This window comes from Neodiprion virginianus, chromosome 1, assembly GCF_021901495.1.
Source record: "Neodiprion virginianus isolate iyNeoVirg1 chromosome 1, iyNeoVirg1.1, whole genome shotgun sequence".
Classification (NCBI taxonomy): domain Eukaryota; kingdom Metazoa; phylum Arthropoda; class Insecta; order Hymenoptera; family Diprionidae; genus Neodiprion; species Neodiprion virginianus.
Genome location: NC_060877.1, coordinates 35,937,017 through 35,964,373, shown reverse-complemented (window position 1 = coordinate 35,964,373; position 27,357 = coordinate 35,937,017). Strand labels below are relative to the sequence as shown.

Below are 27,357 nucleotides of genomic sequence, written 5' to 3'. Positions count from 1 at the left end.
TTATATTATTTATATATATATTTAAAGGTTTCTCGTTAACTGCAACTTTGAGTAACGAATACGATCGTTTCTATGACATCGCAGAGCGGATCGTGTGCTTTCACCTGAAAAAACATCAAACCTACAGCATCGTCCAGCTGTCCGCGGTGTTAAATATTAGATTACTGGATTAAAAGAAGATTTCTACTGGGAACTCTCGGCACGTGCGTATATTTTCTTCGACAATATCCTCCGTATAATATGATATTTCAATTACACAAATATTTAAGTAATGAAAATTCATTAGCCACTCGCGAAGATTCGCGATATTAAATAGTCGCGACGAATTTATTGGTACATCAATTCAATAATACGAGATAAAATCCCGGACGCCAATTAATAGAAACATATTTATTACCTGTCTCGTAACTTGTAAATAATAGTTTAATAAATTTAATTCACGTCAACGTAGGCAATTCCAAGTCACGCGCAGTTTCCTAAGAGTGTCGTTCTTCGTTAGCTTGCCGATCAAAGATTATCCCGTTCAAAACTGGTCGAACGGCTACGAGATGCGTGATTCAATTGAAAGGTGTGTCTCTTTTTGCACGTGTAGCTATTTTAATTCCAATAAAATTTTAGAAAACGGTTTTCAGACGAGACGACCGTTCAATAAAATACTTTCTTACTTTTTTTTCTTTGCTTTCCACCAACACGATCGTTTTTCCTGCTTCCCGTTAATTATTCGAAAAATTCGTTAAGGCCGAGGTAATTTTCACGCGGCTGTAACGTGGCGTGCACGAGGGCCGTTTTAAAGCCCACGTTGTTTGAATTAATCTACGAGCCATGCAGAGCGCTGCTTTGCTGCACAATGCGGATCCTCTCGTTGCGTTCCAGTAGCGCAGCTCTCGCTTCGTTATTGCGAGTTCTACGTACTTTTTGCCATCATCATCGCTGCTTCTCTTCTTGTTGTTATTACCGTATTTTTACCTCACTTTTTCTCTCTTACTCCTCTCTCTCTTTCTCTCGTCTTCCTAGGGGCAATTAAGCGCGCCTATGGCGTCGTACGAGGAAGATGAATCCTCGTTGAAGCGCGCGCGAGATTAAAAGATCATTTAATTAATTAAGTATCTCATCTTTGGCTGCACTCTCCGACCGTCTGTTGCAATCTTCGCATTCGTGGATCTATTCACTCCTACGCGTAGCTGAGATCGTGACGTCGTTAACGGCGATATTCACTTTGCACTGAAGTAATGTTTTTCTTCTCTTTTATTCGAAAAAAGAACATTCGCTTCGAATATAACGATCCTGTATCGAATAATTTACTTATCGTGAGAGAGAAAATTTTATTTCATTCGATTGAAATTCGTTACACAACTCAACAAAATTTTACATCGAACGCAAGTAAATTTTTTCAGTAGGTTCGTATTGAAATAGACTTTTCTTTCTCGATTTCGAAGAGATATTTTCATTTTATTTTACTTTCTCGCCGTCGTTGGATCATTTTTCAAACAGTCTCCATTTTCGTTGTCAAGTTTCGTTAATTATTGCGTGTGTTTGAAATATGTTTGAACAAAGCTAAGATTAAGGTATTATTTTTATCGAAAATAATGCATCGGATGCAACTTTGGCCAAAGTTTAGAGTTCGAAACGTGATATGAAGACGGCATGATCGAGAATTGAAAATGCATTTTCTAACTTTGCGATGCGCGGATTCGGAGAAAAGTTTCAGTGGATATATCGACAGCTTTTTATTTTTCGTCACTTCTACTTCCGAGATGTATATATAATATATATATATATATATATATATGCATGTGAGTGAACACCACAGCTGTTGAGGATAAAGAAAACTCAAATGCTCGGGCGTTCGATACTTTAGAAAATCCCCGTCTCATCGCGGGGCGAAAAATTTCCCTCCAATCCGTTTACGCGCAACTATTAAAATATCGTAAATATTTTGCTGGCCGAAACAAACTTGTTTATCGAATACATTAAAAACCGAATGAATAAAAATTAAAAAAGTAATATCTACATAGCGATCCAAGATGAAATGACAATCTAAAGAGTCGTTCGCGAGGTTATAACAATCGGCAGCTACAACGGATCGCGACGTTTTATTTCCCCTCCGATATTTCTTGCTAATAGATATAATAACCGTACATAAAATTATCCGAACTTCCGATTACTCGTTCGCAATGCTTCCAGTCACGGTTTGTACATTTTTTTGGAACCAAAATTCCCCGACACATTCAACGCATTAATGTTAACACCTTCAATATTATCTAGTATCTATCTTACTGGCTGACTATCAATTTACAAACACCAGCCAGCGAAGCGACGAAACAAAATTTTAAGTGCAATTTTTTTTTTCCCTCTCTCTCAACATCGATAGTACTCTGCATAAGAACGAGTTCATTTCTTCGACAGACACGAAATCCCCGACTTTTCCCTTTATAATTTTCCTCTCTCGCACAGCGTGATATTCTGCGACGAAATTCGCGCTAATTCGCACTCCGCGAGCCATAGTCGGTGTATGACTTACGATTAGCCAGAATGACCATGGCCCAAAACCGTATTCTATATTCGCGCAATGAGTCTGACAACAAGCAGGCGCTGTTCTCGATTTTCCCTCAAAGAGCAAGCGCACGCGTGTTTGCCAGCGGTCAATTACACGCGACAGAAACGTCATCCGTGTAAATAATTTCAATTCACGCAATCTGATTCTAATTTCTAAAACTCCTCCGGAAGATTAACGGTCGATTTCGATTCCGGCTTGAGTTTGCTCAGTTTAATTTCTCCGTTCTCACATCGGCAACTGGATCAATTTTTAAATAACCAATTATCCAAATACGCAGGCGTGTTTCGCTACGGTGCATAATCAACTAACTCCACCTGTCAGCTGAACTTCTCGATTCTTTGCCGGATGGAAATTTCACACGTGCAACACTGTTTCGTATCGAATGAAAATACATTCGATGCAGATGCGTGCGTGCATATAGGAACGAAAGAAAAACATTGAAAACGTAGTTGCTAACGTAGCCGTAATACACGCGCTCGGTTATGTAATAATCGATTGTATCATCGAGGCAGCAAGGTCGCGGGCTATAAAGTTATGCCGGTAAACCACATCCGTCTATACATTTATATACAACACATATACGCGTACGTATACATATAAACGGGCATGTGTTACACATCATCTGTATATTTTTCCATTTATAAATGGGATGTGGATCGTCGGAGTTTTATGGTAATAACAAGAATTTGCAAACCGTGGATGATGATCTACCGGTTTTCAACGAGTAGAGAGGGGAAAAAAAAAAAAATGATAAGTTATTTCTTTACCACTTTATCATGTCTAGTTATTCGATTAATTAGTAGTTATAAAATAAGTAATTAATCGATCGCAAAAATAAATTGTTTGATTTGGTGTATAATTCATCGTTTATTGCATACATATATACTGTATATTATATATATAGGTATATAAGTCATGTTTAAATTCGACATTATAGACGCAGCTTTTACAAATCGTTTGTAAATTGATTTGGGATGAATTTATCTTCATCCTTTCAACTGGATGATAAATGGATGAAGTATACCTAATCACGAATCGCGATTGAACGTTGTGTTAATAAATCGTGTCTATTATTCTGCAATCAACGTGCGTTAGAAGCGTAAAAAATAATATTTATCACTCGTTGATGAATCTTTATAACAATCGTTATGAATACGATGGTTATAAATTTTCTTTTTTTTTTTCTTTTTTTGCTTAGCTCGTATAACGAATCAAGTTAAAGATCCAATGCAAGTATTATACGTATAATTAATCAAGACTTCGGTGTAAAATTTCATTCCCATTTATTATAGCGCGTGGTAGAAATCATCAGATATTAAAAGTAAACGTAATATTTTAAATCAGCGTGGTCGAACAGTATGAAAGAAGCATATTTTTCAGCTCAAGATATTTAGCACTGATTTTTCATTATCTAATTTCTCGTAAATCGTAACGCGTTGATTGCGATATTGCAGATGTGGACTGTTTTTTTTTTTTTTTTTCTTTCTTCTTCTCTTCGCGTGTTGAATTTCAAACAGAAACGCGCGCGATTGGAGAAAAAAACATGTTTTTTCAATCGGTTGTTTTCAAAGTTTTCGCAACGTTATTCACTCGTTTGCCAGTTTAAATTCATTTCACACATCAATGCGGCTTGCAACGGTTGACGATATTGAAAATGGCATTCAGTACACAGTTCGGCGGACCGTAATACGCGTATGTATTTTTGCATGCAAGTGTTTTTTTTGTCAATACTTATTTTGCCGCTTGTTCACTTTACACGTACGTGTGTTATTTTTTTTTTTTTTTTCTCTTAATTGTTTTGCAACGAACGAAGCAAACCGGCTGTTCGAATATCTGTCATCGGTACGCATAAAATGCGCGATGAAAAGCTATATTGAAATAGTTAATAAATATCAGTTCGATATATTTATTTATATATATATATATATAGCAAGAGGATAAAAGTGATAATCAAAGTATCTACAGACGTGTAAGATTGATTGTGAGCTGTACAAAAATTCTTCACGGAATTGTAATATTACGTAATCATTCCGAGAATATCGCACTGCAATATGCATAATATCTACATACATACTGCATTATACCAGGATAAAAATATACGTGTAATCACCCGCCCGCTCCAAAATCACAATTATATCGACGATAACAGGGCAGGTTTGTACGTAAATGCCTAATTAACTTACATGATAATTTAAAACGGGACCGTGACTTTTTTTTTTTTCTTGTAATTTTAGGATAATTATAACGCGTGATAAAAAGACAGGAAGCTGCTACATTACTGGTCAATGAAACGTTCGAATTGAAAAAAAGAAAAAAAAAAGAAAGAAAGATACAATAAAAAGGAAGAAAAAAAACAACGACAAATGATGTACTTTTATTGCGTACTTTCACGTCGTGCGAGTGCTTCTTTTTTTTTTTTTTTCTTAACGCAATGATCACTACGTAATCATAATTTGATATCCAACTTTGGGAACAATTACAGATGTGAAATTAACTGCGACACACCATTTCAAGTGAAAAGCGTCAACATAATATCATAACTAATCGAGATGAATTTTCGACACGACCTAAATTTCGCCCATTCTCGCTACTTGGAAAAAAAAAAAACATAAGTAAGATTGTAACAAACATGTATAATTTTTAAACACACACACACACACATATGTATATTATACGGATGCGTTCGCTGCGTACGAATTTGAATGCGAATTCGAAAATGGGGGTTAATCTTGGCGAGAGTTAAGGAACAACATATACGTCACATATTGTACACGTGCGTCACAATAATTAGCGGGAATTTTTTGTCCAAGAAGAGAAGTCAATAGCGATTTGACACCGTCGAAAGGACATGTCATTGAACAAAAAGTATTACGTAGGAATGTTTAAGACTGAAGAGATAGAGAGAGAGAGAGAGAGAGAGAGAGGGAAAAAAAAATCAACGAACCGCATTCCGCAAAAATATAATAAATATAAGTACATACATATAATATACATATCAACATCACGTGGATACTATGCAATCGTTTCTCCGCATCTCTTGTTTCCTTTTTTGGTCACGGTTTGTAGCACAAGTATTCGCACACGTATGTGTGTATAATGCCGTGTACACGTATAGATCGGCATTTCGCAGCCTGTGTCAAAAGACGTTTATACTTTGCGTGAGTTAAAGTCGAGTTAAAAGTAAAGTGAGCCTGGCGTCTGCGAGAGTCGCGAGAAGCGTCAGAGCGGATATCTTTAATCACCGTTCGTTCTAAATCGGTCGATAATCTCTGGCAATTTTCTTTTCCTCACATTATTTACCCGACTTTTTTCTTCCCCTCTCTTTGCGCTCCTCGGCTCTTCGCTGAATTATTGTTAGGTACACGCGATTTAACTGCAGGGTAAAGATATTCGCTCGACCCTCTTTATTCGCTGGGAAAAATTTCATTTGTTGCAGTAACGAGAAAAATTCAGTAAAACACATATCGTTAAAAAAAACTGTCGGAATGTTGTTGGAATTAGGAAAAACGAGGTACGCGCAACCATTTTACGCTACTGTCGATCCTTTTTTAGGAATTGCAACGCAAAATCTGCTTGTTCGGTTTACTCTACTTTTATAGTTAAATAAGGCTTTAACGTCAATTTATTCTTGCACGGGCATTAAATTTTCGCAACAGTTGCAAAGAAAATATAGCAACAGTGATCGTAATGAGAAGGAACAGTAACGGATACCAGACTTTCCGGTAACGGCTATAAAACTAATTATCATTTTCTACCTTGAACTACATTTTTCGATTGTGGTAAAAAATGAAAAAAGTTAAGGACTGAGCGGTAACCGGAAATAAAGATTTCTCTCAGTATTCGTCGGACCGGTGGAGTTATTAATTTCTCCTTTTCAAATACACGGACACAGGCGTCGTTAATTTATACACTTTGATATTCGAAATGAAAATGAAAAAAAAAAATATTTATTTTCGTAGTATAAATAGAAGAATATATTACGTTGAACCTGCAATCAAACGACGAGTGAAATTTATCGTTTCGTGATCAAAAATCCGGGCACGCACGACTTTGATTTTCATTTTCCGCGATTACAACGGAATAAAATTGCTTATCATTTGCCTCTGTAATTTGTCCGCGGTAATTATTTATTTTTCCCTTTTGTTTCTGTTCAAATTTGAATAACGAAGCTTACAGGACGCTAAATGTACACAAGTTTCTTTCTTCTTTATAAGTAAAACGTACAACGTTAAGCGACTTTGAAGAATCTTCACAGCGTTGCGTAACAGCTTGGGCAAAGAACAAGACGCGATATAAGTCGGGTGGTCTGCTCTTGTAATACGGTGCTATATATTGTTTAAATTCGCAAACTAGGTGTAATGACTAACGACAGGACATATCCCAATGACAGGATCTCCGTAATTTGACCTCACGCAAGTATTTTCGACTACACACTCGTCTCTAATATACCTATAAGTATATACATATATATAGTGTAAGTGTCTGGCGATTTTCGTTTCTCGTAGAAATTCATACGCGAAATAATTATGCACTGCGGTATAATAAAAACGATGAAAAACTGCTGTGGGAAGAAAACGACGAATGCTGCTGCCGTTGCTGCAGCAGTGCAGAATTAGGATATGATCATCAGCGTCTGCTGTGAGCTTTTCTTACGTCAGAAGCGGACCATTTAGATAAACTCGATGCGTTCCCATATATAGATCAATTAAGACAATACTGTGTCAAGTAGTCTGTACAGCTTCTGGTGAACTGCTTGGTATTGTGATGTACGGTAAACGCAAACTCTGATTATATCGTTGTTTGTTTGCTCCTCGAGTAAGAGGAGAGGAGAGGAGAGGAGAGGAGAGAAGAGAAGAGGGAATGTCGTCCGACTCGCGAAACGGTCAGCCAAATCTGCGATACCTACCGTCTAAACATAGCCGAAGCGAGACTCCAAAACGACAAAAATTCTCCTTTCGTATCTCGTTCAGGGTTCCGTTGTAAAATTTTTTGTATTTTTATTTTTCTTTTGGCCGCGTTGCTTCGCATTGGTTTACTTTTAATTCCGTTTTTGAATTCGCGGTAATCCCCGACAAGAGTGATTGTAAAGAAATTTGGAGCAGGGTTGAAGTTCCGAATTTGAAACGTTCCGAAAGTGTCAAATTCCGAATTTTTTTGGGGCAAAAATTGAAGTAAATTTATCAAACTTTGACGGAACATTGAAGTTTCGATTGGTCTGGAAACCGAGGGCTCAACCTTTCGAAAGTGCGAAGTTCCAAAAGTGCATAATGCCGAAAGAGCGTAACTCCGACTAGTCAAAGTTCGGAAAATGCGAAGATGAGAAAATCCAAAAATCTGAAACATCCAAATTTCGAATGATGGAAGATTTTCAGTTGCGTGAATTTTTGGCTCGGTGAAATTTCACCGCTTTGATCTTTCATAGTTTTTGATTTTCGATATTTCTACGTTCGGAATCCTGGTCATTCTGATTTTCAATTTTTCTCATTTTTTGCACCCACTCGTCGAGTAAATTACGCTGCGTGAGTATATTTTAATTTTTCGGAATTTCACTCCATCGAAACTTTATTTATCGGAATTTTGCTCCACCGAAACTTTACTTTTGGAAATTTTGCTCTGTCGTAAGTTGAATTTTTGGAATCTTGCATTTAGGAACTTTAAACTATCGGCTTTCCGACCACTCGAAACTTAGATTTCTTTACTTCAAGATTTCGCCGTGAAATAATTCAACATTAGGCGCTTTCGGAACTTTTCAAATTCGAAACTTCAACCCCGTCCAAAAATACCGCCACCATTTATATCCATACAATATCGACTGCGCACGTGCCTTTGAATTAAAAGTTACGTATACGACACAACAGACTATTGCAAGTAAATAATTCCCGTTTACCAAGAATATATTTAGCCTTACATTGTCGAGCGAATTGTTGCGTTGAAAGCTATATAAATAAGCCGATCAGTCAGTACGACGCATTTTCATTCCCGCATCACGTCATCTGTTCCAGCAATACGCTGCCTTGTATCTCAACGCGCATGTAGTACGAAAAGCGCACTGTTCGTTTTTACTAAATCATTGTCAGCCGCTGGTTTGTTACAGTTGATACAACACGAGCTGTCAGCTTTACAACCACAAGCATGTAATTCCATGGAGTGTTGAACGAAGCCAAGTTAACCGAAAGTTTCTCTGCCGTTCGTGTTTATCATCGACGCGTGTCAACGTCGCGATCATCGGCTGATAGATCGATCGTTTCGGTAGAACCTTCATCAACGATCTAACTTTTACGTTGAAAGATATTTCCCGTAACGTGGATTCCGCGACGCTCTAAGAATCTGCGAATATTGTTTACTCTGGGTTTCCACTTCCAAGGAGACGGATGACTTCGGGTCTCGATGTATAGGACAAACCATGGACTCGATTGGACGTTGCACCACCTACCGCAGTCCGCATTGGTGCAAAAATATCTCAAGAGAACAGATAAACTGTCAAACAGTGATGAACGGAGGTCGAAACGACACTGTAGGTACGTATAGTCCCGGTGACGAAGCGTTCACAACCAAATAATGGTGGACCCACATCGAGAAGATCGCTGGTGTTTCTCCTCGATCATGAGGTGCATCCGATCCGATCCCATTCCATTCCATTCCATTCCATTCCATCTCGTAGCACCGAAGCGTTACATTGCACACGAGCTTAGGCGACGCACCAGCAACTCAGGTTTAATCGGATGATTATTCTGAGATCACTCTTATACAGTAAATGATAGTAGCCGGCCGTTTACCGTTTGCCGGCTGCCGCCGAGCGTCGTGGATATTATTACTCGAGGTTTGGTCTGTTTTAACGTCGCTTCTTGCCGCCGCCAGAGAAGCGTTTAACGGTGTACCTTGTACGACATGGACCATCCAGCCTCTTCGCAGATTCTTGAGAGAGTCGCGTGATGTCGGTGAGCTTTGATCGGTGAGCTTTGATCAAGGTCGAAGCTTTAATCAACCCCTTATCGGTCATTGGTTTGCACGTGTATCGGGACGAGAGAGAGGTTCGGAAACGGTAGGGTAAATTCATTTTTCAACATTCTCACAAACGGTTCTCCGTCAATGACGTTCGCCGAGCGGAGATCGCATGTCGTGTATACGAACTCGAGACGAGGATAATGAGCATATTTTATCATTCTGCCTCGGCCTGCTCCACTTTTCACGTGTTAAACGACGGTGCTTTGATCGTTTGTCCAATCAAGCCCGATGTTCGCCAAACGGAACTTGTCCAAGAATCATTTCTGCCCGGTTTTCTACCGGCTTGTAACATGCCTCAGATATTCCTACAGAAAAATTTCACCTCGTTTTATTCTCACTTCATATTGTTAGAAAAAAAAAATAAACTCGCGTTTGCACATTCGTGTGATACGATATAATAATATAATAATTCGTGTAGTAAGTAAAAGACGGAGGAGAAAGAGAGAAGAAACCTTTTCAATTTTGGTTGGATTGCGAGAGCGGAAATATTCGACGATAAGAAACTTTCTTGATTCCGCGCTGCTTTCTGATTCGGTTCCAAAATATCTCTGAGATTTGTAATTTCTTCGTCAAGTTTACTTAACGTAATATAGCAGGTACAAAAATTGTCGGAAGTCAGGCGGAGATTAGGTTAATTTCCGTTTTGGCAGGGATTAGCGTGTATGCGATTGATGAAATTTTGGCAAAACTTGGGACGTAAAGAAGATGCGAAAATCCTTATCGTCCAACCCCTCTCAAGAAAATTGAATTAATTTTCAAAATATCCTCAACGATTCGTTGACGTTTGACACGCGAATTTTCAAGAATATGACGCACGACGGAGCCTGGCGACAAATTTTATGTAGAAGCGACGTTTCAAACCGCGCTCATAAATCATGTTTTATTAGATAATTAGACGTTAAAAAAATCTGTCGAGGCGATGAACGCGCCCACCGCGGTTCGTACACGCGATCATTATTATCTACATTACACACAGACAAGTTCCGTTACGACTAACCGCTGGCGCATGCTTATCTCTTCTTAACTACCAATCAAATCGAATACTATGTATTTATACGGTGTATGGATGTATAATATAATACCGATCGATCCTGCAGATTTAACTTCGGGCCATAGCGATGTGCTTTGAATAATACTCCAGGCGTACGGAAATACCCAATCCTAAACAAGATCGCATAAACGGATTTATAACCGGTTACGAAACAGCCTTCTTTGGGTTTCAGAATATTAAGGAGAGCAAAACGTATCCACTGGATCTGGATGTGAGGGAGAGCTTTGTCCGCTGCATAGAAGGCTCGGTGCAGAATTGTTTGAAATTCGACATGACTCTCGGACCCTCGAGACGTTTACTTTTGACTCGATGATATTTGATGCAAAGTGCAAACATGAACAGTTGCTGAATTAAAAATTGGGGAAATAGTTGACTCGGTACTAAATTCATCACTTTGCAAATCAATTCAACTACTGCAAGTATCTAACAATAACCAAGGTAAAAATCTTTTGTCGTTAATATTCTCTCTTTTTCTGCTTGACGAAATGGTCTCTTTATTGTTAGTGAAATTCCATCCAATCGCACTGTTTTATTAGTTTTATAATAATTTGTATAAAATCTTATCTAAACGTTTTACGAACCGTGTCCGAAATCCTTCCGAGTTTTATCAACGTTTCACGATAGAAGCACGGGGTCGAAGAAAACGAGATACGTTGATTCTTGTTCGTTGTAAAGTTGTGTGAATTTTAAACTTTTTTTTTTTTCTTTTTCTCGAATCGAGAGTTTATCGGTACCTAAAGACAGTCCATCGTTTTTCTACAAGACCTGAAATTTCCCCGATACCAAAGGTCCGAATAGGCGAATGAATAATCGTTGAGATAAGGAAAAAGTAATTCTAGACTAAAACCAACACTTTTCCCGCATCACCGAAGTTGGCTCTATAAAGGGACTAAATCCACGGGATCCCGATAAACGATCCTGATCCTCATAATCCAAATGATAAGGAAGTGAAGATCGTGTCCTGCGCCATGTGTGCAGTTAAGGTACTAAACTTATCAAGAAAGAAATCAAGAAAACCAAAAGACAAAAATGCGTCCGTTCACCTGAAAAATACAGGTTTCCGTCGATCGGTTAAACAGCAACGATTATACTACAACAACAACAACAACAACAACGAGCGGAAGTCCAACCGTTGTGCCCAGAGCATAATTGACTCAGTAATGCCGCATAAATCGGTAACGTCGATGTATTTACGACTGAATTCTTGAAGCTATCTCCGTCATCGTTACGTACACACCATGCTTGGCGTAATTAATGCGATAATTCTTAGACCAATGAATGAAATTTCACGTGCGTAGTAAGCTAAATTTCACGGTCGTTATAGAAACGTGATCGGTTATTCGTACGTCGAATATAATCGCAAACTAGACTTACTAATGTGCCAAATAGTAGCCGAAATTGGACCACGATATTATTATGCGTTTAACGCACTCACCAATGATCGAGATAAATACTTACAGAGGCAATGTATCGGCGGTTTATAATGTATACCCTCCCTTTTCCCCGTGCAAATCACGCATCTATGATCCTGCTGATCGTAAGAATGATCGTTATTAAATATAAGTAGATACGAAATTCGATTTTTACCAATTGAACTTATGTATCGGGGAAATTGATTTTTGTTCATGTGGGTAGATCGATTCTCGCTGTTAAAGTTATTCGATAATCTGATATATCACGCGCGACGATTGTTATTCGATTTGTTTCGGGTAAAAACGAATTTCAGTGTGAAAACGTATCTATCACTGTGTTATTTATATTACAAAAATATCACCGTCATTTTCATTTCAGATCATTGATCCATAAGTACAGAAAAAGAAAAACAAACAAATTCACGCTTCGTTCGAAACTAAATTCAATTGTCCAAACTGTTTTATAATTCTTCCAATATCGGCTATACGTATATATCCGATAAAGTTTCATATAACGGCGTTCGATATACAATGAAACGAGTTTAGTGTTATTCGCGAACATCTGGATTTGATCAGAACCGTTGAAAAACCAACAGCGATAACTGGATATAATATAAATACATAGAATACATATCTACGAGAGATATGTAAAAGATTGTTGTCCGCAGCTCTGCGGGAAATGGAATCGAGAATAATCCAATCCTGTCAAACGAGACAGAATTTCCGACAGCTGAATCGGCGATAAAAATTGTATTGTTTATGAAAACACGTCGTTGCACTTGCAAGCCCGACGTGTTATTGTCACACTTCGGCTTTTAAAAAATGTTTTCTTCACATATATTTACAACCGCAGACCGTGTCTTCGATGCGTACAAGTTATTGCGGAGAAGATGTAAAATACGGATAGACAGAGGCGAAGTGAACGTTGCACGTCACCTTGTATGCTCAACCGAGTTTTGAGCCAAACAAGTTTTTTTTTTTTTTTATATTGTTTCGTAAATCGTATTTCCCTATTTTGTTCGTTGTTTTCCGTTGTCTGTCTCTATACTTCGTTTATTTTTCCCAGACTCTCGATGCTTATATACGCCTGGTAATCCCTGGCGCTTAATTTCCATAGCGAAACGTCGCGTAACGTTAGACCAATTGCAGCCTGTAACTTATACGATTGCCGGAACTAATCGCACGGCCTGTATCTACGTTCTACCGTTAAACCGGCAACGAGTTTTCGCTTCGAGTCTTACAGACGGCTAACTTGCTTGTATTGGCTGCAGTTAAGTTTAACAGGTTCGTTCCGAATGGAACGGTATAGGTATGTAATATACGTTGATGTACTCGTGCAAGAAACGCGATAAAACTTATCGGCGAGGAGAGAAGAAATTTGTAGGAAAAAATTTAAGATGAAATGGAGAAAAATGATAAAAAAATTTTTGTACCTTTCGGACGTTTCGTCATTTTCGCTTACGTACGTTTAACGTAACTTGATACGTGTACGAGATCGCGCTGCAATGAAATGGATTTAAGTAATCGATCGCACGATCTTTCGTTAAATATTTCTCATTCTTATCTTTATTTATAAATTGCGTGAAAGAAAAGCGAATCAAGCGATGAAAATCTGTTGGCCTGAACGGAACAATCCGAGAACTTCTCGCTGTATTCCCGTTGTTTGATAATTAGAAAAATTTTTAAAAGATAGAAGAAATATTCCAATTTTAACAAAGATTTTCCCCGAAGTTTGATGAGTTCAAAGTCAATCCAAGTTTCGCAAATAACTGAGAAACGGTTGGGAATATTTTTCTAAAAAATCTAATTAGCTGGTCCAGAATCATTGAATAAAACCATTGATTCGTTCGTTCTCATTATCTTTGGTTAAAATGTGATTGACGAAAAATTGTAGCGAAATCACAAATTTCGATCCTATTAATTTTAATCGTTTTCTTTTCCGAATGCAGAAAAGCAGGCTGTTTAAAAATTGAACGCCAGGTAAATCGCGACAAAATCGTGCATGTATTTTTGGGATGAGACACCATTCCGTTTGCAACGCCAAGACGTAATTCCGTGTTAGCCTAGGTTAGGGGAAAGTCCGAGGATTTTGTTTCACTTTAAATTCCCAGCTCCCGCATTAACGCTGATATTACACGCGTGCATAAATACGCAAAGCATTAAGGAGATAAGGTTACGCGGAATCCGTGTCACTCTCTTTGGCACCGTCTGGCGCACTGACAATGACTGGTAAATTTCTAAAAACCCATCCTCGGCAGGCGTTGGTTTAGTTTCACACGCCGGGATGATGATTAATACACGTATCTCGGCTTGCGGGATGCGTAATTATAACGTATAACGTATTTAACGAAGTACGTTGGATGCGTAAAATGTTAGAGGACGGAAATAATTGCGTATCCTGCCATTGGCGGGGGAAATTAGCGGAGGTATGATTAAAGTTTCACCAGCCGAGGTCTGAGTCACCTGCGGTGTAAGTCTGTGGGTACGTAAATGCATTCGCATTCCGAATGCGAAGATTTCGCGATTAGCGCGAAATTCATCGCGGCAATGTTCGCCACTGGCTCTCACAGTTTCCTTCCTAATTTCGGTGATTTGATAACGAGATATCTACCGGGGAGATTTTCGGTCGCGAAAGAGTAACGGACCAAAATTATCTCGACTGTACGTATGGATTTTCTTTTTTCGTTAGATCTGCGAATACAGGTGAGAGGAATTCTTCAGTAATCAACGATACCGAGAAATAAATGGACCTATGAAAAACGAAGAAGGAAATATAAACAGCAACGAAAAAACGAGCAAAACGTTTTGTAATTTATCGTGCCTAAATAAGTGTACGACAGCCAATTGTAATAAATTGAAAACGAAAAGTCGCAAATTAAATTATAGAAAAAATTCCGAGAGTCACGATTTTTCTTCGAATTCTTATTCGAATCAATTGATTGGGCCCTTTGTTCGGAGTTTAGGATACACGTAAGCCGGAAGTGTGTAAAAACTTCAAAAGTAGGTATCGTTACAAGTCTCTAACGAATACTTGATGTATTGTTAAAATTTCGTCCAAATCGATAGAACTATTTTTGGTTAATTCGAACTACACGAGAAACTTGCTACAAAGTTAAAAAATTCATTTTTCCGTAACCGGAAGTGATGGAAGTTTGAAAAATTTCATGGATAAATTTCTCACCAAACTCTACGTAGAGTATTTATTTAGAAAACGATAAATATAATATGAATGCGAATGTTCAAACGCGTTTCGAAATCGAAGAGAATTTCCTGTTTTCGAAACGAGTGAGTCGTTTTCTTTTTCCTTCTCTAATTTTTGTATCCTTCTCTTTTCAAAGACTCACCGAAAGCTGGAACAGGGATGTATAACCCAATGACCCGCAGCCTTTTGTCGTATACGTTCCTTCATCAGGGCTTTTTTACTTCCGAACAATTTCATGGCCAGTTTGTTATCCGTCGGTTGAAATAGGGCCTGCAGTTGGTTCTTGAGGAAACTCTGCTTGACCTCCTGACCCGGAAGTCCCGGGCCAGGCTCCTCCTTCGGGGTTCCATAGAGCGAGACATCGTCAACCCCGAAGTGAACCTTGCCGCTACCCTTGTAGTTCATCTCGTTACCTACGCAAAGGAGAAGAAAGGTAAATTAAACCATTAATCAAATTTTCGAAAGGTATAATAAGCCGTAACAAACGTTTCTCCACTAACGATAATTGCTTTATTGGTATATTTTTCCGCTATACTGTTTTCCATTGCTTTTCTCTTTCCCTTATCCTTCTTTATCCGGAGGTGAAAATTCATTGTCGATACTTGAAACGTTCAAGAAACAATGTGTCGTTTTTTCTTTTTTTTTACTTCCATGTTTCATTCTTTTGTTACGAAACATCAGCGTGAATGGAGGGGGAACTCGTCTACTCATTGAATTTCGAATCAATCAACGATTCTATTTCATCCTGCCACTCGAAAACAACGCGTGAATATATTTTTCTTTCTTCCTCGTTTCGTTATATCACATTTTTGTATCGATCGACGTACAACCGCAAAAAATTCAGGGACTTTCGACCGCGTGATTTGAGATCGTTTTTAGACTCAAATTTTTCACACTGTGTTGTGATATTCAATTTACTTGCAACAAAATATTGCTTCTCACTTGCGTTCTATTTCGAACATTCGACGATCATCTCAACTTATCGTTAGTACTCTAAGGGAGCGATTACCTTATCGAAAAATATACACATCGCAAGAGCTCGGGAAGTTGCCCGACATGCAAAGGAAGCTGTTACCGGTCAAGATAAATCTATTTCGAATATGTATGGCGCGAAACTACGCGCGTTAAATTAAAGAACCCGATGAAATGTTGCTCCGTACCTAATAAGTATCATTGACAACTTGAAACGTGCTTAAAAATTCCACAAATAATCTCTCGTTTCGTAAAGAACATTTTCGAGATTATGATCATATGTATATATTATAATATTATCAATCTTCATTCGTATATTTTTGACTGTAAAACTATTGATCTGATTGTAACGAAACAGAGCGTAAATTTCGGCCGCAGCTTGTCGAAAGAAAAATAAAAATCGGTCAAGTGTAGTTCTGGATCTATGAACGAACACACGTCAAAAAGACTGCGAGTTTAACACGAGTAAAGAAGAATAGGAAGAAGATAACGGAAAAGTTTCACGATCATCGATGAAAAATGATAATCAACGACAACGAATACGAACAACAGCGACTGACCATTCCGATTGTTTATCCCGCGTCGTTTGTCGGCGGAATGAATAAACGAAAACAGGCATTTGAAATTCCGCGAAGCGCGAGCGCGTTTTTTCCGCGATTGCGACGAGAATTCGAAGGATGATATTAAAGGCGTACACCGTGTATACAGACGCAACAGAGGCACAAAGGAGGAATCGTTTATCTACCAGTATCGGCAAGGAAGTCGGTGATGAGCAAGGTCTCGTCGTCTAGAGCGGTGACGAGGCTGTCCGTGCAAGTGTTGGTGTTCTCGATGCTAATTTTGATACTGTCATCCTTGTTGAGTCGCGGATGATTGTTGTTGTGGTTGTTCTGTTGGCTCAGGTGATGATGAGGCGACCTGACCGACTCGGTGCTGCTCGTGTGGAGGCCCCCGACTCCGGTGGCTCTTCCGTTTACCAACCTGAGGCTCGGGGCTCGCCTTCCGCCGCCTCCGCCGGAAGTCACTCGACCGCCCCCGCCTCCGCCACCTCCTCCTCCACCTCCTCCCCCGCCGCCGTCGCCCTCCCTGAAAAATGCGAAATACAAGTTGGGACAAAATAAGAAGAAAGAAAAGGATGAGAGAAGCGATCCTTCGAATTCGGACATTTTTTTCACACCGTACGCGGACGGGGAAAATTTTTGCATTAACCCACTGTCGTACATTTATGTTGTATATTGCACTGAGAAAAATTTCATTTGTTACAGTGACTAGAAAAATTCGAGTGAAACAGGTGTCGTTGAAAAAACTGTTTGAATATCGTTGAAATTACGAAAAACGAGGTACGCGTAAACATTTTGCGCTATCGTCGATCATTTTTTGTTTATTGCAACGCAAAATCAGTTTCCGAGGTTTACTCTACTTTTTTAATTAAACAAGGCTTTAACGTCAATTTATTCTTGCACCAGCATTAAATTTTCGCAACAGTTGCGAGAAAATAGAGTAGAAGTGATCGTAACGAGAAAGAACAGTAACGGATTCTAGACTTTCCGGTAACGGCTAGAAAACTAATTTTCTTTTTCTGCTCAGAACTAAAAATTTTTCTCAGTGTAGCAACTCGACAGATTTTGATATAATTGTTTCTTAATTTATATGTAGTTTCATCTGGGATGTATTGGTGCAATGGAAATTGTAAAAGCTCCGTTCAGTGTCATTGTTTTATTTCTTCGCACAATGATTGTTGAATACTGGATATTAAGATATTTTTAAACTATCAGTTTCTTTCTTCGATTCCCGAGACAAATATCCAGAAATTTATAATATCTTTGTTTCGATCTCTTATAATTAGGTTAGTTCAAAGATGTGATATATTTCATTTACTTTTCACCATTCCTTTTTTACTTCACTTAAAATATTCTACATCTTGCGAGAATCATTGTCCAGTCGTTTGGCGATAAAAAGAAAGAAAAAAAATGCCAACTTTTGGAATTACTTTCGATTTTCCAAGTTTTGAAAAATTTGCAAGAAGACAGATCGGTAAAAATGCATCAACATTCATAACTCAGAGACCGCTGCACGATGAAATATCACCTAATAATATTTCAACTATATTGAAAATAAGTAAATAAATAAATAAATAAATGACGTCAGTTTCAACAATAATAACGATGATAAAAGCTGATCAATTCTGATCGCTAGATCGTTTACCCCCCCGATCGGCACGACATTCAAGGAATCTAGGACTTGACAATGAGACATGCGGCTGGATGGCGTGCCCTCGCCTTCCTTACGAGCGTTTTAATAATCAGTTCTCTATAGGTCATGGACGATGCGACGACCTTTCAGATCGGAGTATGCGAGGGCATCAATTACCTGCACAGGTCGTCGTTTTTACAATCTCGTTTCTACCGTCGGCGGCTACAAACGATCTGCAAAAATTTGCGACTGCAGCCTCGTTCAATATTTATTGTTAACGATAAATTCATCCTTTTTCATTCGTCATCCGGAGGTGGAGACTTTTTGTGTCATTATCATTGTTATTTTATGGGAATTTTTCAATACAATGTTGAATATTTTTAAATCCTGCCGTTGATATCTCATCTGATCGTGAACTTGTAATGGAAAACAATGAAAAAAATTAAAATTTCACCCGGTATATTTCACGCAAAAAATCATTCTGATTTTGTTGATTGCTTTCTACGAATAATTCTCCTCAACCTGTTTTTCACAAATAAATTGGTAACGTTAAACAAACGAAAGGTGACAAAAATTAAGAAAAGGAAAAACGTCGTTTTGCAAATCTGAAAATTACTCTCATGTGTGCAAATTTGTAAAATATATCAATCCTACATATTTTGCTTACGATTACGCTGCACTGAATTTCACACAAAATAAACATCAGTTGCAGGAAAAAAATGAAATTTCCCAAAAAAAATGCATCGTTTCTACGATATTGTAACGTTACAAGAACTCGAACATTTAACCCCACATGCGAATAAGATGAAAGAAAAAGATAGATATGTGATAGTAGGAGAAAGAAAAAGAAAGAAAAAAAAAATCTTAACGATTCAATTACCTGTTTAGCATTCGAACGAGATTATAGTAATTAAATTAATGAATGACCGTGATTTTGCAACGGCGGAACTAATTCGAAGATACGTGAGTACTGACCTAGGATAACCCCGCGGTTCCACAATTCTCGGCGATAATACAGGACACTTATCTTTTTTACCACTTGTTTATTGCCTCGCATTCTTGTTAGTCTGTTTGCTTCTCTGTCCGGTGTAAAAAAATTTTCTAAACCCTGATAAGTTGCGGAGTTTCATTTTTATCTAACTAATTATCCTGCCTCACATCCCACGACATCCTTTCACAAGCAACGAGCCATCCTTAACCTATATTCTTTTTTTTTCCACTCTCTTTTTATCTTTTCAACGGTTCTTCTCTTCTCGAACCTGCACAGTTCCTGTTACAGAGATTAAAGAACGAGAGGAGAAGAAGGAAACAAATTAAATAAAAAAGGTAAAAGGAGTTGACGATAAAATAAAAAAAAAAAATCGGAGGGAACGACTGACTGCGGTAGCAGCTAGATTGAAAATCCTCCGGTTTATACGGTGCGGTGCAAGGAGATGCGTTATTAATAATCCTTGGGTGTCCGATATAACTAATTCCAGAATCTTGACGTATTAAAACTTGACGAATATTTACAATCCGTTCGCTGAGAAAATTATCCCTTTTCTGTTTTCATTATTATTTATCTATTTAATTTGTTTTTTTTTTGACCACTCGTCTTCGTCTTACCGCCGCCTCATTTTTTCACAACATTTTTTTTTATTCAACTAGAATATACTCGCCGCTCTCGGTTCTTCACTTTACCAAACTCATTAAACTTTCCCACCCGAGTATCATATATAAAATACGTATAATTATACTTTCGTGTTCCGTAAGGCCGCAGCTACATATAATATATGAGATATTTATATAGAAGCGAGCTGAAAAGTTGTGAAATGAATGTAATAATAATTAGGGAGCGTAATTGTAATATATATATACATACACATAGGTATATAATAGCGTAAATCGACCGAGCAAAGTGGTTCGATGAAAAGGCGAGGGATGAAGTGCACGATTAAGATAATATTGTGTAAATCATATTTTTCGCAATCGGTTTACGTGATAATAAATACGTGATTACACAGGCGGTTTGAATCGGAGATGAAAGGCTTCTTTGGAAAATTAAACTTGCTTATTCGAGTGCCTCGGGTAAATATGATAAGCTGTTATTATTGGCGGGGTAATGAGAATCAGTGTGACGGTTATTGATTGAAATTCTGACCCCAATACAATCGGAAGCTCAATAAACTGACCGAGGAGCAGAAGCGTTGCACGAACCTTGCCTAGGTATACATATATGTATACACGTTATATGTTACGCGATAATAGGCGTGTATAGAAAAGCATAGAAAACCTTACCGGGTTTCTGTAATAATAAAAATTTTTGGTAACGCGTTATACTCGATATACGATTCGAATTCGCCGAATAATCCAAACGAATTATCAATCTGCATTTAGATTTATGCCTGCGCATGTGTTAGACAATGTTCGCGCTACGAACGTGCGATTATCGCGATTCGCTCGGACGTCAAGGCGTTATTATTAAAATCCTTGTCGCAGGTTCGCGGCACGTTGATTGAAATTCTGACCTCAATATCTGCGGTCGAAAGTTAGTTGAATTAAACAACTCGACGTGGTTGAAGATTACGCAATTATACCGGAGCAAAGATGATTCATTCTTGATCGATGCGTTAGGTATATCAACGCGCGATTATTAAGCTTCGAAAGTGAAATAGTCAATTTCAAAGGTCAATTTGTCATCGACTTTTTCGAATCTTGCAGTTTTATTTTCTCGATTCTTTTTTCTTTTTCCTTATTTTAGTAAGGAAGAGAGAAGCGGAGAAATTGGCAACTTTTGTTTTTCAGTTAAAAACGCGGAACGAACGATATTCTCGCTAATCGATCGGAGATAGCGATGCACGGCGTGTTAGCCTTGAAAAACGAGCAGGAAACTGACGCAAAGAAAGTATGGGCTGAAAAAGCGGAGTATCATCAATGGCGAAGAATTTCATTTATTGTAATATTTGCTAGAAAATTCTAGTGAAATGGGCAACGCTGTAATAACGGTTGAAATCACATCGTTGAAATTTTTAATTCCGGTTACCGGAAAAATTTAAAATAAAACTGAACGGTCCAGAATGAATTTCGAACATTTGACATATTTCCCGAACGGACGAGTTTTTTCTACCGACAGCCGAAAAAATCGGATGATAAAGATAGAAAAAATAAATAAAAATAAAAGATAAAGCTGAACACACCGAGCGGATAGTTTTCCGCGACAAAGATCCGTTGATAAAGTGAAACTATGCGGCCCGACGAATCGTTCGAATTGCATACTGAGCTTTTTTTCCGTTTCAATTGTACACGGATTAAAATTAGCGAAGTTCTTTTGCGGACGACTGAAATTATACGCCAAATTTTGCGACGACTTTGAAACTGAGCGAAATAGAAAGATTGATTAAAGCTTTCGAGGATCGATGGAGTTGGAAATGTACAAGAATTAAGAATAAGTATACAAGCCCGCGATTCGAGGTGAAGAGACGCTTCAGATCAGCAAAGTAAGATTCGCTCGTTGAGTAAAAAATTATTAAGAGCGTTTTTTTTTTTTCATTCTTTATTTTTCGCGCGCGTCCGTTTTTTTTCTTTTTTTTTTTTTTTTTTTTCTTCGCCGGAATAATGAATTCGTGGACTATCAATCGGTCGCTCGGGTACTCGCCGATCTTTCGATCTCAACGACGAGGCTTCGACGATCCTCGACAATAATTTCAAGGATCTAAGTACGCGGTGGGCGAAGGACCTTCGCTCTACTCGCCTCGGGGCTTCCTAAATATACAAGTATAGAACCGTTAGCAGCGTGACGAAAGACCTTTCGTCTGCAATTTTTAACACCCGAGGACATAGTCACGATTTTTCTCCGAGGGCCGAGCTCTCTCAAAGCTTCGAGATATCGATTTATTAATTACAAATTATATTTATAAATAACCGACCGATCAATAAGCTCGATCATTTTTCCCCGCGGTGACTGAAACATGGGGAAAATTTATTTTTTACGTAAATTCTGTCGTTCGATTATCTGAAATATCTGATACCGAACGTGCGTTTACACCGGGAAGAAAAAAATCGCGAAAGAATTTCGCATCGCTATAAAAGTCCATTTTGCAAAAACGCGATATGATCAATGGGTAGAATTTTCGCCAGACTGAGGATAATAAATCGCAAATTCCTCAAGGTGATTATAACAACCGGACCGATAGATATTTGCATCGTAAATCGTAGAAACGTTTGTCGGCCTGTTTGTTAACATCGCACAAGATCGTTTGTTTCTTCGTTCTATTTTGACTTAGAAATGGTGGGGGAAAAAAAAGCAACGCGCGACGAAAATATCGAGCCGGTGACGATTAACGCGACCATCCGTTTTTTTTTTTTTTTAATTATGTACATTATAAAAACGGAAGGTGATAAGCAGAAGCTGTTATTCCACTGACTAAAAGCATCATCTCTTATGAATTCGCGTTAAACTCACGGCTTGAAAAGTTTATCAATTCACATATACGTCTGGCGGGTCGTTGTTTCTTTTTCGATTATTTATTTATTTATTTATTTATTATTTCTGCAATTATTTACCCGAGAAAGAAAAGATTGTCGAATTCTCTCGAATTTTTTCCTTTTATCTTCGGTGTTAAAATCACCGGTATAATTCGATGTCGAATTCCAAATTGTCGGCGGTATAAGACGAATATGGGAAAAGTGTTGGATCACCGACGAACTGCAATTCCGAAGGTGAAAACGTCGGTTTTAAACTAGATAAAATAAAGACTCCGTCTACAGAGGTTGGTCTTGCTCCGATGTAATATATTTTCAAGAAGGCTGCGGAGGCGACGAGAGGAAGTTATAATAGAGATTCGGGAAGCCGTAGATAATCGCGTAACGCAAACAATCCGTAGCACGGATTACATAAAATATGATATAACCCCGCCTTGTTAACAGTTAATAATCATTTCCCCTGTGTTAGAAAAATACATTTTCCAAGAAGGAGGAAAAATCAGCGTTTCGTTCGTATAAATTTCTTCAAACGTCTCGCGGTCTTCCTCTCACCTCGTGCCGCAAACGCAGTTTTTCAAGCAAATTTTCAACGTCTCTGACTCGCGACAGATTTCATAATATATACGTCCGTATTACGTTCTCCTCGACTTTAGCACTGGTACTTAAACCGAGTGAAACAGAATCGTAGGAACGTCGTCCGAAACGAGATAAGCTCGCATACGTTAACGGCAAACAACCAAGCGAATGTCTAGAGAACACGCGGCCTTGACCTCTGTTTGATATTTGAAAGTCTACAATGCAGATAGATATCCAAAGTTAGCCATTTTCGCTTCCACACACCGCAGACTCGACGATACGGTGACAAAGTCGACGAGAGAATTCGTGCAAATTTAACAACCCAGTGAATTCTGCATCAGGTTATACGAGCGAATGTCAATGTCAATATTCCGGAGTGGTAAATTTTGGAAAACCTTGTCCGACGCTGAACACAGTTCCTAATCCCGTCTTTCAGCGGTGTAATATTTAATACCTTGACAATCGGTACTTCACCAGATTTACTCGTCCATTTACGATCCCTGCCGCTTTTATTTTACAGCAACGGTTTTATTCTTATTTTCTTTCTTTTTTCTCTTTGTTTCTCCTCCCCCCCCCCCCCCCCCTTTCCTTCATACATCGTCCTCTCCGAAGCCTCGAAGAGCACGGAAGATCCCGATCGTAAGATGCCAGATCTTACTTAAAATAGAATGCTTATGCCAGGGTTTCGGAGGCTGCGTCGAACTTCGTGTGCTACTATGGCCCAAACTCCCTGCACTGAGAGAAATTTTTATTTCCGGTTACCGCTGGGTCCTTAACTATTTTCATTTTTACCACAGTCGAAAAGGTATAGTTCTAGGTAGAAAATGAAAATTAGTTTTCTAGCCGTTACTGTTCTTTCTCATTACGATCGCTGTTGCTATATTTTCATGTAACGTTGACGTTAAAGCCTTGTTTAACTAAAAAAGTAGTGTAAGCCTCGGAAACTGATTTTGCGTTGCAATTACCAAAAAAGGATCGACAATGGCGCAAAATTGTTGGGCGTACCTCGTTTTACTGAATTTTTCTAGTTACTGTAACAAGTGAAATTTTTCTCAGTGTAGTGTCTCAAGTCACGCTGGGGGGAGAAATATTAGTGCGATAAGAAACAAGCATAGGTGATTGGATGAATGGAAGAGAGAGAGAGAGAGAGAGAGAATGCGATATGAGCGGAAATTTTTGCAACGATCAACGGCACGGGCTGCACTCGACAATCGGCAATGCAAGTCGTTCGAATTACCGACGTACTTTGAAAAAAACGTGACGACGTATCGCGTATCGCTGCAAAATCCGACACGCATGCATTGTTAAAGTGAGGAGGAAATAGATGTGCCGCGAATTACGATGCAGCGTGTGTCGTGTAACGCGTGAGGAAAAGGGGAAGCCGGGAACCTTGCTTGAAAGTTCATCGTTAACCGGCCTAAACCAAACTGCGTTCCTCACTTCGCGAGTTAATTTTTCAATTACGGTTCTTTATTTATTTTTATGATTTTATTACGACGCGGTATTTATCGAATTATTACATTTGTCAGCTAAGAACACTGCCTAACCGATAAAGAAAAGAAAAAGGACAATAACGATGTTAATGACGAGTCATAATCAAAAACTTGGATATCGATACTTCGTCTCGAATCTGTTCAAACCTGTGCAGACAGTTTTCAATAAATTCATTAAAACACTTTTTCATCACGTTGGCATCGTTACACGTTTAATTCTACGACATTGAATCAATACCGATTATGATCGGGAATCAGCATCGTTAATTTTCGTACAAAATAGTCTTCTACGTAAAATTGCACCAGTTTCAGAGGATTCGAAACGAAGCTTTTCTTTGCAATACCAGTATTTTTTACTTGTTAATTTTGAAAGAGATATTTATAGGACGTGATTGTAATTATTCGAAAAATACTCATCTTGTAATAAAACGAATAAAAATCAACGTGCAAAATTTGCACCAGGAATCGCCACTTTCGTCCAATCTCGCCTAACAATCCGTTCGAATCTCTCGTAGACTCGAACAGATTTCCTGATTCGCTGTCTGATAATGACGTCGAGAGAAGTTGGAAACACATCGACAACGGGGATAACACGGGATTGTATATTACACTTTTCCTCGGCAGATTGCAACGCTGACAGACAATTAGGAGCTCTCCACAACCTGCGATCGACATCGTTTCCGTAACTCAAGAGGCTAGGAAATAATGAGGATGACGTACGCGAAAACATTCAGCGCTATGTTTAAACAATTTTTTTTTTTTTTTTTTTGCGGAAATGAGGGTTAAAATTCGAGGATGCAAGACTCGAGTTACCGGACGCAAAAATTGGAGTTCAAAATTTCTAGCTGAAAAGTTAGTAACGTTAACGTAACGAAATTTCAGAGAAAAAAAAAAAGAAAGAAAATCACTATCGTACGAATTCCCGACGACTTTCAAAGATTTTTCTTTTGAGGAATATATGAGTATGTTTTTTTTCTCATCGTGATTTTCGAAATTTCAAACATTTCTAAAGATGCGAAGTATCGATTTTTCCTAAACGTTCATCTTCGCCGTAACGTTGCTAACTTTATCCTCATATTTTTATAGATCTAGGTTTCCCAGTTTCAACTTTACACTCTTTTCCAAACGACAACAGAGACCGAGGTATCCAATTAACTTGGGAAAAGCCACATGATAAGCCTCTGAATTCTAACGATGTAAGTTTAGACCCAACGGACTCTGACGTTACGGTCGCGATTATAATTACGACGACGTTTGAAAAGGTGGAAACAAAGCCTAATGAAACCACGTCATTAAATGTCATCGTTAAACTCACAAGGTATGCGTGTACAATCTCCGATAAGAGTATCGCCGTCGCAACGACGATTCGATACGGATTATAAAATTTCTACGGTGAATTTCTCAGCGAATCCCATTTGTTGTACGCGTTGTGGCGAATAGAGTTTTGAAGAAGAGGAAAGAGAAACCGAGCGAACGGATGCGGGACAAAAATGTCGCCAGCGAATTCGAGTTTAAATTATCCGCAACCTTTCACTCGCGCATCGCTTCCACCTTTCCTTCGCTAAATATATTTATCAGAATTTGCGTCGAGTGTAAACTCGCCGACGCGAGATAGATAAATAAAAATTATTGCTTCGGGAATGAGAAAGAAAATAAGTGAAAAATGTGCGTCAGCTTATACCTGAATCTGAGAATATGCGGATGCTAAACGAGTGGTTGTTCTTCAATGTTCAGCGTTCCAATTAAAACCAACGACAACGGTGACGGAGAGCCGGAAAGCAGAGATTCTTCCTTAAATTGTTGTTCCCAGGGGTGTGTCAAACTCGAATGATTTTTCAGCGAGCCTTTCCTCGATCTTTCACCTCCGTATAATGATAAGCAAAAAAAAAAATCCGAACCTTACACAACACACAAGTTAAGCCCGGCACGTTCAAGTTTCGAAGCTTAACGCACACCGCAGTTTACGAGAACTTGTTTAAAATTCAGAACGACGCAAATCGTCCAACCGACTCTTTCCAAATCCCGCACAATAAACCGCGCGCGTAAAATTATCCTAAAAAAATTACAGAGCGAGGTTTTGGAGCCGACTAAACTTTCTCTCCTAAAATCCGACGAAAAATTCTCTCCTAAAATCCGACGTCGAGCCTACATTTTCAAAAAACAAACATACGAACGACAGTCGAATTCGTTCACTGTATCCCAAACTCCAACACTGAACTCCGAGTGTGTTCGTTCCTTTATTCCCGGCACTTGGATAAAAATCTGACCGAGTCAATTCGACTGGTCAAAGATCCCGGAGACGTCGAATCGAATCGACGAAAGCTCCTCGATTAAGCGCACTTTATTCTTTAAGTTCAGGGGTGCAGGTGGTTCGAAGTTGTTCGAAGTGGTCCAAGCTTCGAATCTTTTCGCCAAACGTCGCGGTGGAGGGATGG

The 27,357-nt window shown here is 38.6% G+C and overlaps 1 protein-coding gene across 10 annotated transcripts in view; it reads right to left on the bottom strand.

Moving 5' to 3' along the window:
* LOC124305725 (potassium/sodium hyperpolarization-activated cyclic nucleotide-gated channel 2) overlaps positions 1-27,357 on the bottom strand; it is a 165,824-nt gene that overhangs the window by 40,286 nt on the left and 98,181 nt on the right. For all 10 annotated transcript variants that reach the window (XM_046765508.1, XM_046765429.1, XM_046765438.1 and 7 more), the window contains exons 4-5: positions 16,945-17,285; positions 15,370-15,640 (exon numbers count right to left, since the gene is read on the bottom strand). In XM_046765508.1, the coding sequence (XP_046621464.1) occupies positions 15,370-15,640; positions 16,945-17,285 (612 nt within the window). The remainder of the gene's footprint in view (positions 1-15,369; positions 15,641-16,944; positions 17,286-27,357) is intronic.